This window comes from Muscardinus avellanarius, assembly GCF_963383645.1.
Source record: "Muscardinus avellanarius genome assembly, chromosome: 13".
Taxonomy (NCBI): domain Eukaryota; kingdom Metazoa; phylum Chordata; class Mammalia; order Rodentia; family Gliridae; genus Muscardinus; species Muscardinus avellanarius.
The window spans coordinates 39,317,042-39,331,543 of record NC_137799.1 but is presented as its reverse complement, the minus strand read 5'-3'; the positions used below and the strand labels follow the sequence as shown (position 1 = coordinate 39,331,543).

Genomic DNA, 14,502 nt, shown 5'->3' with positions numbered 1-14,502 from the left:
CATCTCCAACGCTGATTACATATAGATGAGAAAAGAGCACTCATTTCTTCCCTCCTTCCTCCTTTTCCAATTTCTCAGGCTTTCCTTGGTCTGGCACCATTTCAAGATGTCAGAATCCAATTTAAGCAGCAGCTCAAAGGCCATCTCCATGGTGCCGCCTTCGCTCCCTACCCTGTCTCCATGGCCCCTTCCCTGTACAGCTTACTTTCCACTATTGTCCAGATGCCATCACTGGACCAATCTTCCCATACCAGATGGGCTTAAGAGATGTGGCAGTTGTAAAATGTAAACAATCCATTACAGTGTCCAGATCAAGAGGTAATTGGATGACAAAAATGATCCTGTGTCTTTTCCAAGGCTAGGTCTAAACGCCTATGTAGCTTGTGGCTCATTTGGAACATTCTATCAGGTAGTCCTGGGCCGCCAAAGACCAGTTGAGAGACACTACAGCTATTTGCAGAGAGGAATGCCTGGCTAGTCTTCAGTATCCCAACCACCTGCCATTCCAGCTCCAGCCACTGTCTGACTACAGGACAAGGCACTGAGTCTACTTGCCAAGTGCAGCCTTCCCCAAATTCCTGACCCACAGAAACTGAGAAAGGGAGAAAGGGAAAACAAGTACTGTTGTTTTAAGATTTTTTTTTAATGTGGTTACACAGCAGCCATAATTTGAGATTGTTTCTGATGACTGTTTTACCCACATGGGGCTTTATTAGAGGAAGGAACTTCATTGGTCCAGGAATTCAGTGGGTGCTCAATATTAGTTTCAAACTTCTTGGTGCAGCATTGCTTTTCTATGTCAACTTTTAAATTTTATGTATCAATAGGCTTTTTCTTTGGGGAGTGTTAAGAAAGCAATGACATTAGATGCCTTGATGGTATATAACCTTCAAAAAGAAAATAATCTGAGTCTCACAGCAGTATGAGTCTCTCCTGGGAAGGGAAATGCTTTTTAGTAAGTTAAAAACAAAACAATACAACGGTGTTAACGTTTCAACAAGGAAATGTATTTTTCTTTAGCTTTTGGCTCAGAACAGTAACATAAAATATTTACATTAAAATAAATTAAGATGTGATTATTTAAACATGTAATAATTTATGTCAGAATATATTAGTTTTTCCATGAATTTAATAAAAGCTAAGATTTGGTTTTCGATTCAGTACCATCCTTTCAAATATTTGGCATGAAACCTGGTAACAACGTACTTTAGTCTGTATGTACTGTGGGTTTAACCTAGGAGCGACTGATGCCCTCTTCCCGGTGCACCATCTCGCCCTGGACACTGACGCCAGGCCACTATGGGATGCCTGAACAGCCCTCCAGACTTAAGAGCTGGTCGAGGTCCAGGAATTAGCCAACCTTTCCCATTAACCCACCAGTAAGGAAGTCATTCAAATGTGATACTGATTTTTTCAGTTTAATTTATGCCAACACGGAAGCAATACACCATTGAACCTTTTAGGTTCTCCTAAAATAAAAACAATCTGAAAAATATATGCATATGCTTTTTTTTGTAGATCACCTACAAGTACTCATAAAAACCTGTCACTAGACCAAATAATATACTGGCAACATTTCCTATTCAGAAAGGAATATTTGATTAAGTTCACAGCTAAGAGATAAGGTAAAAAATAATAAGGTAAAAAAAACTGCAAATCAGTTTTTTGGGGGACTAGGGATTGAACCCAGGGGCATACTACCTCTGAGCTATGCCCCAGCCCTATTTTACTTTTTACTTTGAAACATGGTCTCACTAAGTTGAGAGCCTTGCTAAATTGCTGAGGCTGGCCTTGAACCTATGAGCCTCCTATCTCAGCCTCCCAAGTACTGGGATTACAGGCATGGGCCACCATGCCCAGCACAAATCAGATACTGATGCTTTTGGTAGCTGGGAGTAAATTAAAATATATTAGCATTTTGAAAGTAGTTTTCAAATGAGAGGTTGTATGGCTTAGCAGAAAAAAACAGAGGGACCTGGTATCAAATCCTCTCCTAAGAGTAGCTTTGGGTAAGTTTTGAGTTCTACAAAATGGGGATTCAAATACTTACTGGTTGTGAGAATTCAGGATAATGTGTATGATGCACCTAGTTCAAAGCCCTGCAGAGAAGGCACTTGGTAAGTGGTGACTGTCAGAATTTCTTCCAGGTTGCAATGAACAGACAAAAACTTTGACTTCTAAAAGTATAGATTCTTACTGAATCACAGATCTGGGCTCCAGGATAACACATGCAAACACGGCCTTCACGGAAACTCAGGGGTCATGTGCAACACAGCTACCAACAAAGTCTGCAGCAAAGACCCTGCTGGGACAGTCAGTCCCCTTTCAGAAGCTCTAAGTGTTAATGGCTTCCAAGAAGATAAGGACATGGTCACTAAGGCCACTGCAGTTCAGATTTCTGGTCAAAAGTCTTACAAAGTCAGCTAGCATAACAATTATACACACACACACACACACACACACACACTGTGTGTGTGTGTGTGTGTGTTTTACTGGGGATCGAATCCAGGGACATTCTACCCAGAGCCACACCCCTATTTTGAAAAAGAAATGCTCACTAAGTTGCTAAGTCTATCCTTAAACCTATGATCCTCCTGTCTTAACCTCCCAAGTACTGGAATTACAGGGGTGCACCACTTTGCCCAGCTAACGTCTTTTAACAAAGACATTAAGGAGTGACAGATGTGTCCAATGTTTTTTTTTTAATGATGGGGCTTGAACACAGGGCCTCCTGCATGCTAGGCAAGCACTCTTTACCACTGAGCTACATTCCCAGCCCTTTTTAGTCTGGGTCTGGAATAGATGGGATTACAGGTGTGTGCAACCACACTGGTTATGTCCACTGTCTTGACTGCAGTGACGGTTTCGCAGGACTATACATTAGTCAAAGCTTAACAAATTGTACACTTTACCAAACATGTTCATAAAGCTGCTTAAAAAAAGTTATCACAAGCCTTTTCTGGTAAGATTTTTCTATTCCCTGACTGGACCTCCTGTGCTTTGGATAGAGGAGGAAGGTTTATTTATTTTTTGGTACTGGAGGTTGAACCCAGGGGTGTTCTACCTCTGAGCTACACCCCCCCCCCCGCCCTAATTTTATTTTTTCTTTTGAAACAGAGTCTCACTAGGTTGCTGAGAGTCTCACTACTTGCTGAGACTGTCCTCCAACCTGTGATCCTCCCAAGTACTAGGTTACAGGTATATGCAACCATACCTGGCTAGAGGAAGAAGGTTATTAACCCAAACTCCTTAATGAAGCTCACCTCCCACAGCAGGCCTGCAGGTCTGAGTGGTAAGTTAGTGAACAGAGTTCTACCATTTCCTGTTCTATCTTTATGGCTCCTCTTGGCACAGGAAGTTGTGACTGGAACTTACAGGATTTTGTGCTAAAATGGTCCTTATTAGGAAAACATTAGAAAGAGCAGCATCTACAGAAATGGGCAAGGGGAAAGGTGAATTTAGAAGAGGAGACAAAAAGCAAAAACACTCTGCCAACATTGCCTGTAGTAAAATACTAAATCTGCTTTTTAAGAAATGCTCATCTAAAAGAGACCTTGATTCTACGAGGCGCGCTCACATCATGGTCCATCCACTCCTGGAGGCCTAGTGGATCCTGCGAGTTGTGTAGTCCAGAACCATGCTGGCAGCACCAAGCAGGGCAGGGTCAACCAAATCTGAAACCACCACATCCACATCCTGCACAGAGGACAGGGCTTGCTGGCGGATGACGTCTTTGATGATGTGGATATAGTGACTGGCCAGCACTCCAGAGAGGATCACCAGGGAAGGGTTCATGGTGTGGAGGATGTTCACAACCCCAAGGCCCAGAGCCGTTCCAGCTACCAGAAAACAAAAGTTGCCAGGAGAGAATGAATCAAATACACCAAGCAAGAAGGGAGAAAAGAGCTAGTAGCTAGTAATGGTAAATATGTTCAGATGATGGAGTGGAAGGCACTATTTTTTTTTTTATTTTTTATTTTTGGTGGTACTGGGGTTCCTGGAAACCCTTCTACCTTCGGGCTACACTCCCAAACCTATTTTTATACTGTTTTTATTTGGAAACAGGGTCTCCTAAGCCAGCGCACACGGCTGGCTTCGAACCTGCATGATCCTCCTGTCTCTGCCTCCCAAGCGCGGGGATTACAAGCATGTGCCACCATGCCCGGCGGGAGGCAGTATTTAAAAGCTATTTGTGAGTTCTTTTCCTTTTCAAGAAACAAGGTCTAGCCAGGTGTAGTGGCACACACCTATAATCCCAGAACTTAGGAGGCTGAGACTGGAGGATCACAGGTCATGGCCAGCCTCAGCAACCTAGTGAGGCCTCCGAAACTTAGTGAGACTGTTCAAAAATAATAAGACTAGGGCTTAGACACACACATGCGTGCGCAGTGCTACCAAATACCTGAGTGCATTTCCCTTTGCACTCTCAGTAGGTAGAAGAACCACCTCAGAACAGACCATGCAGAGGGAAACAGGGCTCTCTGCAGGAGCACTGGGCTGTTGGAGGCTGCTCCTGTGCCTGCAGCAGGGCTGCTCAGAACCATATACTCACCTGTTCTTAAGATACTCTGGGCCTTTGCATTGCCCAGCTTTGCAGCTTGGATGAGATGAAGCGCACCCACAGCTTCGTCTTTTGGCACTGACATCCCTTCAACCAAGAGCAGGTCCTCTGAGAGGAGAGACAGACATTACTGAGCTGCTTGCAGCCCCAGGGGAAGAGAAGCTGAGACTGGTGTCTATGGGTGGCATGCCCCCAAGTGAGAAGATGTGTTCTGTTCACACTGCAAAGCCATCATTCACAAATGTCCCTAAAGCTTCTGTTGCCCTCTTGCTACCTGTTTAGATTGTACATAACCCAGAACTTCCCTAGCTGGAAGATTAAGTGTGACCAGAGCCTTCTGCCCTCCTGGCTCCTGCGCATCTTACTTCCAGTATTAGGCAGTCTTTGGCCCCCAAAGTTATCAGATGACTCCTGCATTCGGTGCCTTTCTCATCCACCCTAACGCAATGCTACACCGCTTGCCAGGGTCCTCGGGGTTCTACGGCAGTAAGCCACAGTGGCTGAGGAACAGACAGGCCGGGATGCGGGTCCAGCGCTGCCACTATTAGCTGCACGGACCTGTCCATGTCACTTTACCTCTATCCCACAGGTTCATGGCCAGCCCCAGCAATTTGTGAGGCCCTTGCAACTTAGTGAGAACCTGTTTCAAAATATACCCAAAGACTGGGGCATTAACACCAAAGATTATTTTAGGGATTAAACAAGATAATAGACAAAGTACGTATAGTGGGGCTGGAGTAAGTGCTAAGTAACAATAGGTATTTCTACTATTTCTAGTCCTTGTCTTTCTGCCCATCACCAATCCAAACCAAGCTATAGCCTGACCCATTGCTCCTCTAGTGCTGTGAAGGAAGAAAATCTCCTACCGTGTGGACTGCTACCCACACACCAAATGATGTCCCCCCAACTATCCCGGGCCTGGCAGCTACCAGATCCTGTTTTGCCCCTACCTATAAATCCATCAGTATTTGCCTGCCTTTGTTCTTGCCCACCTGGCTTTGCTGCTCTTCTCCCCACCTCTTCAGGTCCCTTACTGCAAGGCCTGCTCCTTCTTTCCTGTATTTTCATTCCAACCAGTAGTCCCACCACTATCTCCTCATAAATTTGTGTTGGAAAAAAAACTCATTTTTACATGTAAAACACACACACACACACACACACACACACACACACACACACACACGACAAAATATACCTGTGGTGTGAAAGTTCTGTGGGGGAGAAACAATTAGGAAAAAAGACATCTAACAGGTTCCTTAGGGGAGTGATAGTGAAACCAAGGTTCAAAAAGGAACTGTTTTAAGGGCACCAGATGATGTATTTGTATTTCCTGATGCACAAAAAAGCATGGCTTAAGCTGGGTGTGGTGATGCACCGCTGTAATCCCCAGTACTTGGGAGGCTGATACAGAAGGATCACAGGTTCAAGGCCAGTCTCAGCAGCTTAGTGAGATTCTGATTTGAAATAAAAAGGCCAGCCACACATAGTGGTGCAATGCTTGTAATCCCAGTACTTGGGAGGCTGAGACAAGAGGATCTCAGGTCCACGCCAGCCTCAGCAACTTGTGAGGTCCCCCACAACTTACTGAGACCCTGTTTCAAAATAAAGAATAAAAAATAGGATGGGGGGTATAACTCAGAGGTAGAATGCCCCTGGGTTCCATCCCCAGTACCACAAAAAATAAAAAATAAATAAAAGTAAAAAGGGCCAAGGCAGAGGTAGAACGTACCTGGGCTCAATCCCCACTACACTCACAAGAAAGGCAGCACTTGCCAGTACGCACTACTCTCTCTTGGAAGCACCCTCCCTGCTTTGGTGGTGTGAAGCTCCCCTTTTCTGGCTTTCCTGCCATCTTGCTCCCTGCCCTCACATACTGATGCCTCTCAGGATTCCATCCTGAGTCTACCTTTTGCCTCACTCCTGGTCTCGCTCACAGGCTTAACCACCACCTCCATGCCAGTGATGCCCTCCTTCTCTCTAGCTCAGTCATTCTCTTGAGCCTTGGGCCTGTGTCTAGCTGCCTCCCAGTCATTTCCAAGGGATGCCCCACAATCACCCAACAATCATCTTCCACTTGTTGTTCCTCCTACAGGCTGCATTCTCAGCCTTGAGTTGTCCAACTAAAAAATGAAGTCACTCTAGAACTGTCTAACTTACAGCCACTCTCCATTCAGCTGCCATTTCCCTGCCACAAAACAAAGTTACACTTTACAGAAGTATCTAAAATTCAGATCTAGCCAGGCTTGGTGGTGCATGTTCATAATCCCAGTACTTGGGAGGCTGAGGATCTCAGGTTCATGGCCAGCCCCAGCAATTTGTGAGGCCCTCTGCAACTTAGTGAGAACCTGTTTCAAAATAAAGAATAAGCTGGGCATGGTGGCGCACACTTGTAATATCCACGCTTCAGAGGCTGACACAGGAGGATCACATAGGTTTGAAGCCAGCCTCAGCTACTTAGTGAGGCTCTCAGCAACTTAGTGAGACCCTGTTTCCAAATAAAGTATAAAATAGGTCTGGGAGTATAGCCCGGAGGTAGAAAAGTCCCTGGGTTCCACCCCCAGTACCACCAAAAAATAATAATAATAATAATAAAAAAATTGAGCCGGGTTTGGTGGCACGCATTTGTAATCCCAGTATTTGGGAGGCTAAGACAGGAGGATCCAGGTCCTTGGTCAGCCTCAGCTACTTAGTAAGGCCCTCCACAACTTAGTGAGACCCTGTTTCCAAATAAAGAATAAAAATAGGGCCAGGGGTGTAGCTCGAAGGTAGAATGCCCCTGGGTTCCATCCCCAATACTGCAAAAACAACAAAAAAATTTTTTTAAAGAATAAAAAATTGGGCCGGGCGTGGTGGCGCACGCTTGTAATCCCCGCGCTTGGGAGGCGGAGACAGGAGGATCGCGCAGGTTCGAAGCCAGCCACGCTGGCGTAAGAGACCCTGTTTCAAAAATATAAAATAGGTCTGGGAGTGTAGCCCGGAGGTAGAAGGGCTTCCAGGAACCCCAGTACCACAAAAAAAAAAAAAAAAAAAAAAAAAAAAGAATAAAAAATTGTACTGGCAGTAGAGCTCAGAGGTAGAATGAGCCTGGGTTCAATCCCCAGTGCCAACAACAATAATAAATTCAGATCTAGGTCTTTTCCCTAATTTTCTTTTTTTTGTGTGTGGTGGTGGTGGTGATGGTGGTAGGGATGGAACCTAATAGGCCTTCTACCCAGGCTACATCCCTATTTTACTTTTTATTTGCAAACATGGACTTGATAAATTGCTGAGAGCCTCACTAAGTTGCTGAGGCTGGTTTCAAAACTGCGCTCTTCCTGCCTCAGCCTCCTACATACTGGAGTTACAAGTGTGTGCCCTAGTACTTTTACACTTGGCTTCCCTAATATATTTAATGGCTTCTCTGACCTCTTGGTCCTGGCAATCCCTCTGCTATACTATGCCATATCTTGTCCTTTATGCACCACTCCACTGTTTCTGTGCCTGCAAGAGCTCTTGGTTATCCAAACCTGCTTAATTCCCTGGATCTGATGACCCTCAGCTACCAGGAAGGCATGGCGGCATTCCCTCCCCATGCTGGAGGGCGAGGAAGGAAACTCCGTGTGCTGCGTACGTAAACCTGTGCTCCTTGCCCATCATTCTCGATGCATCTGGCATGCTACCTAGTCATGAGAGTAAGCCAATCTGTCTTGCATTAGATTAGAAACCATCCTGACTTTCAAACATGCCTTTAATTCAAATGGCTTTAATTCAAATGGCTGTCTTAAGAGTTAAAAAACTGTAGCATGTTCATCTATTTATTTCTTCATTACAGTGTGTAGTAAGCACCCATCCTGTACTGATGGCTGAGAAAACAAAAGTGGAAAAACCTTCCCGGCTGGCCTGGAGCTCTAGACTCTGTCTCTACCCCTGTGGAAAAAGGGTGTTAATCTGGGCCAGGGCCAAGGGCACTATGGACAGCAACTGGAGGAAGCCTGCTCTTTCTCTGGAAGTGGAAAGGTTGAGTTCTGACCTCAGTGTTCAGTTTTCTCTGTGTCTTTATTTGTGTGTGTGTGGTACTGGGGATTGAATCCAGGGGCATTCTACCTCTGAGCCACGTCCCAAGCCTATTTTATTCTTTATTCTGAAACAGGGTCTCAATAAGTTGCTGAGAGTCTTGCTAAGCTGCTGAAGCTGGCCACAAACCTATGATCCTCCCGTCTCTGCCTCCAAAGTACTGGGATTACAAACCTGCGCCACCATGCCTGGATCTCAGATCTCTTCAGACACTTGTCTACTCTTTGGTCACTTAACTCTTAAAAAAAAAAAGCACCAACCATCATGCAGCTTTTTTGCCTCCCTCTGCAAGGCCATCCCAGAGGCATATGCCTCAATACACCCATGGCTCCCACAGGAACAGTCAGGCCCGTCCAGAGACACAACCAGGTGGCCGAGTTCTGCAGCACAGAAGGAGCTTCCATGGATCAGCTCATGCTGATGAATGATTCCACCACCAATTCCTGCAGGGAGAGAAAAAAACAGAAAGCTATGGTATGGCACTGCCTCATCTGCGGGGGGTGGGGGGGGGAGCGAAAGTGTGTGTGTGTGTGTGTGTGTGTGTGCATGTGTGTGTATTGAAACACCCAGGGGCATTCTACCTCTGAGCTACACACCTGACCCTATTTTTTAATTTTTTATTTTGAAACAAGGCCTCCCTAAGTTGCTGAGGCTAGCCATGAACCTGTGAGCCTCCCATCTCGGCCTTTCAAGTACTGGAGTTAAATGCATGCACCACCATGCTCAGCTGGAAGAAAATATTTTTAGCAGATTTTTTGTGTGTGTGTGGTACTGGGGTTCCTGGAAGCCCTTCTACCTCCAGGCTACACTCCCAGACCTATTTTATATATTTTATTTGGAAACGGGGTCTCTTAAGCCAGCGCAGCTGGCTTCGAACCTGCGCGATCCTCCTGTCTCCGCCTCCTAAGCGCGGGGATTACAAGCGTGCGCCACCACGCCCGGCGCTTAGTAGATCTTTTTATCCCTGTTCACATTTGCTTAGCTTACTATGATTTCAAATATAGCTGCTGCAGACAGTTCAGGGCATCTGACTCAGACGATACACCCACTTGATGTGTCTGTCTGTCCACCACGGCCTCTACACCACAGTGAGGGCACGCAGGTAGTGCTGACAGGCAACCCTAACCAGGTGAGGCAGGAGCCAGCAGATCTGAGTGGATGACTGTGGACAGTGCTATGTCAGCTTCTTGAGGTCCTGGGAGATTTCAGCCCCACTGCCTTTGAGGAGGATTGATAAAGCCAGCGTTTAATGGCTTCCCCAGTTTCACTCTCCCTCCCCAGGATCACCTCCAGCTGGGTACAGTGGTGCACACCTGGAATCCCAACTACTGGGGAGACTGAGGCAGGAGGACTGCAAGTCCAAGGCTAGCTTTGGCAATTTAACAAGACTATCTCAAAAAAAAAAAGGCTGGGAATATAACTCAGTTGTAAAGTTACCCTGGGCTCAATCCCTAGTACCAGGGGAGAAAAAAATCACTTCCTAAAAAAAATTCCTACCCGGGCATGGTGGCACATGCTTGTAATCCCAGGATTTGGGAGGCTGAAATGGGAGGATCATGGTTCGAGGACAGCCTCAGCTACTACTTAGTGAGGCCCTTTGGAACTCAGTGAGACCCTATTTCAAAATAAAGAATTAAAAACCGGGCTGGGAGTGTACAAAAAAAAAAAAAAAAAAAAAAAGTCTTTCTTGTGCTTCCTGAAGCAGAGAATATAAAAATTATATTGCCTCTTCTTGGTGCTACCATAACGAAAAATCTATGATTCAATTCAAATGTTACAAATATAAATGGCTGTCTCTTATAATGCAGTTTAGGAGTTACTAAGGAGTAAAAGGCATCTTGCTTTAGAAGGCTCTTTAAGAGCTGTCCTGTCTGCTGGGCGTGGTGGCACACACGTGTAATCCCTGCGCTTGGGCGGCTAAGACAGGAGGAATGTACAGGTTCAAAGCCAGCCTCAGCTACTTCATGAGGCTCTCAGCAACTTAGTGAGACCCTGTTTCCAAATAAAGTATAAGGTCTGGGAGTGTAGCCCGGAGGGTTCCACCCTCAACACACACACACACACACACACACGCACACACGCTGTCCTGTCTTTCATACCCACCCCTAAGATGTGCAGCTTTTAACAGCCCTCAGCTAGGAAATGGTATCAAAGCTGGCTAAAACCATGTCCAGCTGCAACAAGGAGAGGAAGAAGTACATGGGCTAAAGGACGTGAGCTTAAAGCAGAGGTTATATTGTGGAGAGCTCAAGCACACGCAAGTTGTAAGGTTAGGCACAGATAAGACCAAATGTTGCCACATTTAAAATGTTGCCTCATTTAAAAAATAAATTCTAAGCCGGGCGTGGTGGCGCATGCCTGTAATCCCCATGCTTGGGAGGCTGAGACAGGAGGATCGCACAGGTTCAAAGCCAGCCACAGCTACTTAGTGAGGCTCTCGGCAACTTAGTGAGACTCTGTTTCTAATAAAAGATAAATGGGTCTGGGAGTATAGCCCGGAGGTAGAAAGCCCCTGGGTTCCACCCCCAGTACCACCAAAAAAATAAAAAATTAAAAAATAAATAAAAAATAAAAAATAAATTCTAGGCACAGGCAGGGTGGGGGAGGAGCACAAGCGTATGCCTCTCCTTTGTCCTCTGCTGTTGCCTCCTGCTGCTGCTCTTTTGTGAATCAGTAGCTGAGAAAAGCCCAAGGAAAGTCAAGACTGAAAACAACTATCATATTAATTTGAAGGTGGTCAGGTAGGATGGTTCTGTGGTGCAGTTTAAGATATTTTTTTTTGGGTACTGGGGTTCCTGGAAGCCCTTCTACCTCCGGGCTACACTCCCAGACCTATTTTTTTATATTTTTATTTTGAAACAGGGTCTCCTAAGCCAGCACAGCTGGCTTCGAACCTGTGTGCGAGATCCTCCTGTCTCCACCTCCCAAGCACGGGGATTTCAAGAGTGTACCACCACGCCCGGCCAGTTTAAGATTTTAAAGAGGCATACACCAAGCTGGCTGTGGTGGTGCACACTTGTAATCCCAGTACTTGGAAGGCTGAGACAGGAGGATCAGAGTTTGCAGACAGCTTTGGACACTTAGTGAGGCCCTTTGCAACTTAAGTGAGATCTTGTTTCAAAATAAAGAATAAAAAATAGGGCTAGGGGTATAGCTCTAAGGTAGACTGCCCCTCGGTTCTGTTCCAAGTACCAAAAGGAAAAAAAAAAGAGGCATTCACTACTCAGTAAACTAATGAAAGCCTATTATAAATGATACAGTTTGTCAAAGAGGCAGATCAGATTCTGATTTGGTGGGCAGCCAATCAATGAAACAGGCACACCTCGTTCCATTACCCACACCCAGGCTAGCAGTGACCTTGAACATGGCCACATTCCCAGTACTGGTGTAGAGATAATAGTACCTGTACTCAAAAATTGTGTCTGTCAGTTGATAGCTCCCTGGAAGGCCAGTTCAAAGGGCTTGATTTATCTCATCTAACTGGGAACCATCGCAGTGAGGAGGGGAGTTACATAGGGGATATTTGTAAAAAACAAAGGTAAAACTTATTAGTCTCTGCTGACTAGAATGCAGTTGGGACATGTAAAAGAGAACCAAGAAGACTGGGAGGAAAATCGGAGGATTGAGAAGCTGTGAGGAATAGAAACTGAATAGCTCTGACAAGCTCCCAGAATTTAGAAGGCCACATGCATACCAAGAAGAAACTTGAGAAGGCCCTAGGCGCCCACCGGTGGCTCACCTACAGAACCTACAAGCTGAAAATGCAGGTCAAGACAGGTGTCCCAACATGCAACCCAGCTCCTGAGGCAGCCTTCCTCCCTCTTACCTGTGCCTGTGATGAGAGTAACAAAGTTTTCCAGCCCCTTTCCTTGGCCAAATTTCCTTTCTGCCATGGCAGCACAGTTGCCATCATTGTCTACCCACACAGGGAGATGCAGAGTGTCAGAGAGTGGGGTCCTGAGATCCACAGAGTTCCATTCTTGTATTAGTTTGGTTGAATGCAGCACAATTCCTTCCTGAGGATTTACACGACCACCTGTGGAAATGCCTGAGCTCCACCACAAACACAGGAAAATAATTCCAATTAGCAGTCCTGGAAACCACACCAACTTACTTAGCTCTAACACAAGTTAGGGCTGGGGGTGTTAGCTCAGTGGTACAGCTGTTTGATGAGCACATGGAAGGCCTGGGTTCAATCCTCAATACTGCAAACATACACAAATAATTAATTCACCCAAGATCTCAACACAAACATCATCAATATCACAAGGAAGTATCAGGCAGTTGAGCTAAATATATAGCCCCCACAGATCTGTAGATCCTTCAGTGCTTCTCCCATAATGCTTATTGGTATACCAGGAAATCCCTCTGCCTGGGGTCTAGACAGGACCCAGAGCTCTCTGTACCATGATGTGATGTTCAGTCAAGCATCAGAACTTAGTAGATTATATACATTTAATATACATTTTTTTTTTTTTTGGGCGGGTCTGGGGATGGAACCCAGAGGCATTCGACCTCCGAGCTACACCCCCTGCCCTATTTTTTATTCTTTATTTTGAAACTGGGTTTCACTGAGTTGCAGAGGGCCTCACTACATAGCTGAGGCTGTCTGCGAACCTTGATCCTCTGGTCTCAGCCTCCCAAATGCTGGGATTACAAGCGTGCCCCCCCCCCTGGCTTAATAGACATTTAAATGAATGTTTCTTGGATTTGTAATTTACATTCTTACCTACTCCCAAAATTCTGCAGTTCAGTTTTACAGCTTCTGCTGCAGCTTCCACACACATCTGTAGGATTAAATTAATCCTCTCTTCATAGGTTTTAGGATTGAACTGAGTATACTTCTTAACTATTTCACCCTACACGAGAAAAAAAAAAATAAACAGTAAGATCTATGCTTGATAAGCTGTGACTCTTTTAAGCTTTTTCTCGGTCAATCAGACATGGCTATGGTGCAGGCACTGCAGATTGAGGTGACTGCCTGGGGAGGGAGCCACGCGTCCTGTTACAAGCCAAGCAATTTCCTGGGAATCCACCTTGACACAGGGCTGTTGTTGCAATGACAACTACACAGCCAAGAAGATGAGTCTCTCTCAAGGCTTAAGTGAATGCTGGCAAATCTCAATCTAGGGCATTATAAGGCATATTTTACTTTCAAAATTTTACAAAATTTTGTTTAAATACTGAGGAAACTAAGTAGTTATCCTAACTAGTTGAGTTTTAATCTCCTATAACTGAAGCCAAAAATGGTAAGAATACTCAATTTACTAAGGATAAATTTCCATGCTGGCTGGCACTAATGCCACACTGTTTAAATCACTGTGCTTAGCCAGGCATGGTAGCTCATGCTTGTAATCTCAGTACCTGGGAGGCTGAGACAGGAAAATCACAAGTTCAAGGACAGCCTCAGCAAGTAGAGAGACTCTTATCAATCTAACAAGATTCTATTTCAAAATAAAATAAAATAGGGCTATAGCTCAGAGGTAGAACACCCCTGGATTGAATCCCCAGTACTGCATAAACACAAAAAACAAATAGATCACTATGCTTGATGATGTTTTAATACCAAACAGGGGTAATTCTTCCTAATTCTTCTTGTTTTTACATTTTTCTTTGCTCATCTCACTTGTATATTATAATAAAATAATTATAATTATTATTATTATTTTCTTTCTGATATTGGAGACAAACTCAGCGTCTCTCTCATGCTAGATAAGCACTCTGCCACTGAGCTACATCCTCAGACCTTTTTATTTTATTCTGGGATAGAGACTTACTCAGTTGCCCAAGTTGGCCTTAATAAAGCTGCAGTCTTCCTGCTCCAGCCTACAGAGTAGCTAGGATTACTTGTGTGACACCACTCCAAGATCATTTAAGTATTAAGTATG

At 45.0% G+C, this 14,502-nt stretch overlaps 1 protein-coding gene across 1 annotated transcript in view; it reads right to left on the bottom strand.

The window, feature by feature from the left end:
* Positions 1–3,603: 3,603 nt before the first annotated feature.
* GNE (glucosamine (UDP-N-acetyl)-2-epimerase/N-acetylmannosamine kinase) overlaps positions 3,604–14,502 on the bottom strand; it is a gene marked incomplete at its 3' end in the record, with an annotated part of 36,356 nt that continues 25,457 nt past the window's right edge. The window contains exons 7-11 of the mRNA XM_080708655.1: positions 13,344–13,473; positions 12,441–12,662; positions 8,875–9,057; positions 4,553–4,669; positions 3,604–3,839 (exon numbers count right to left, since the gene is read on the bottom strand). Coding sequence (XP_080564781.1) covers positions 3,604–3,839; positions 4,553–4,669; positions 8,875–9,057; positions 12,441–12,662; positions 13,344–13,473 — 888 coding nt within the window. The remainder of the gene's footprint in view (positions 3,840–4,552; positions 4,670–8,874; positions 9,058–12,440; positions 12,663–13,343; positions 13,474–14,502) is intronic.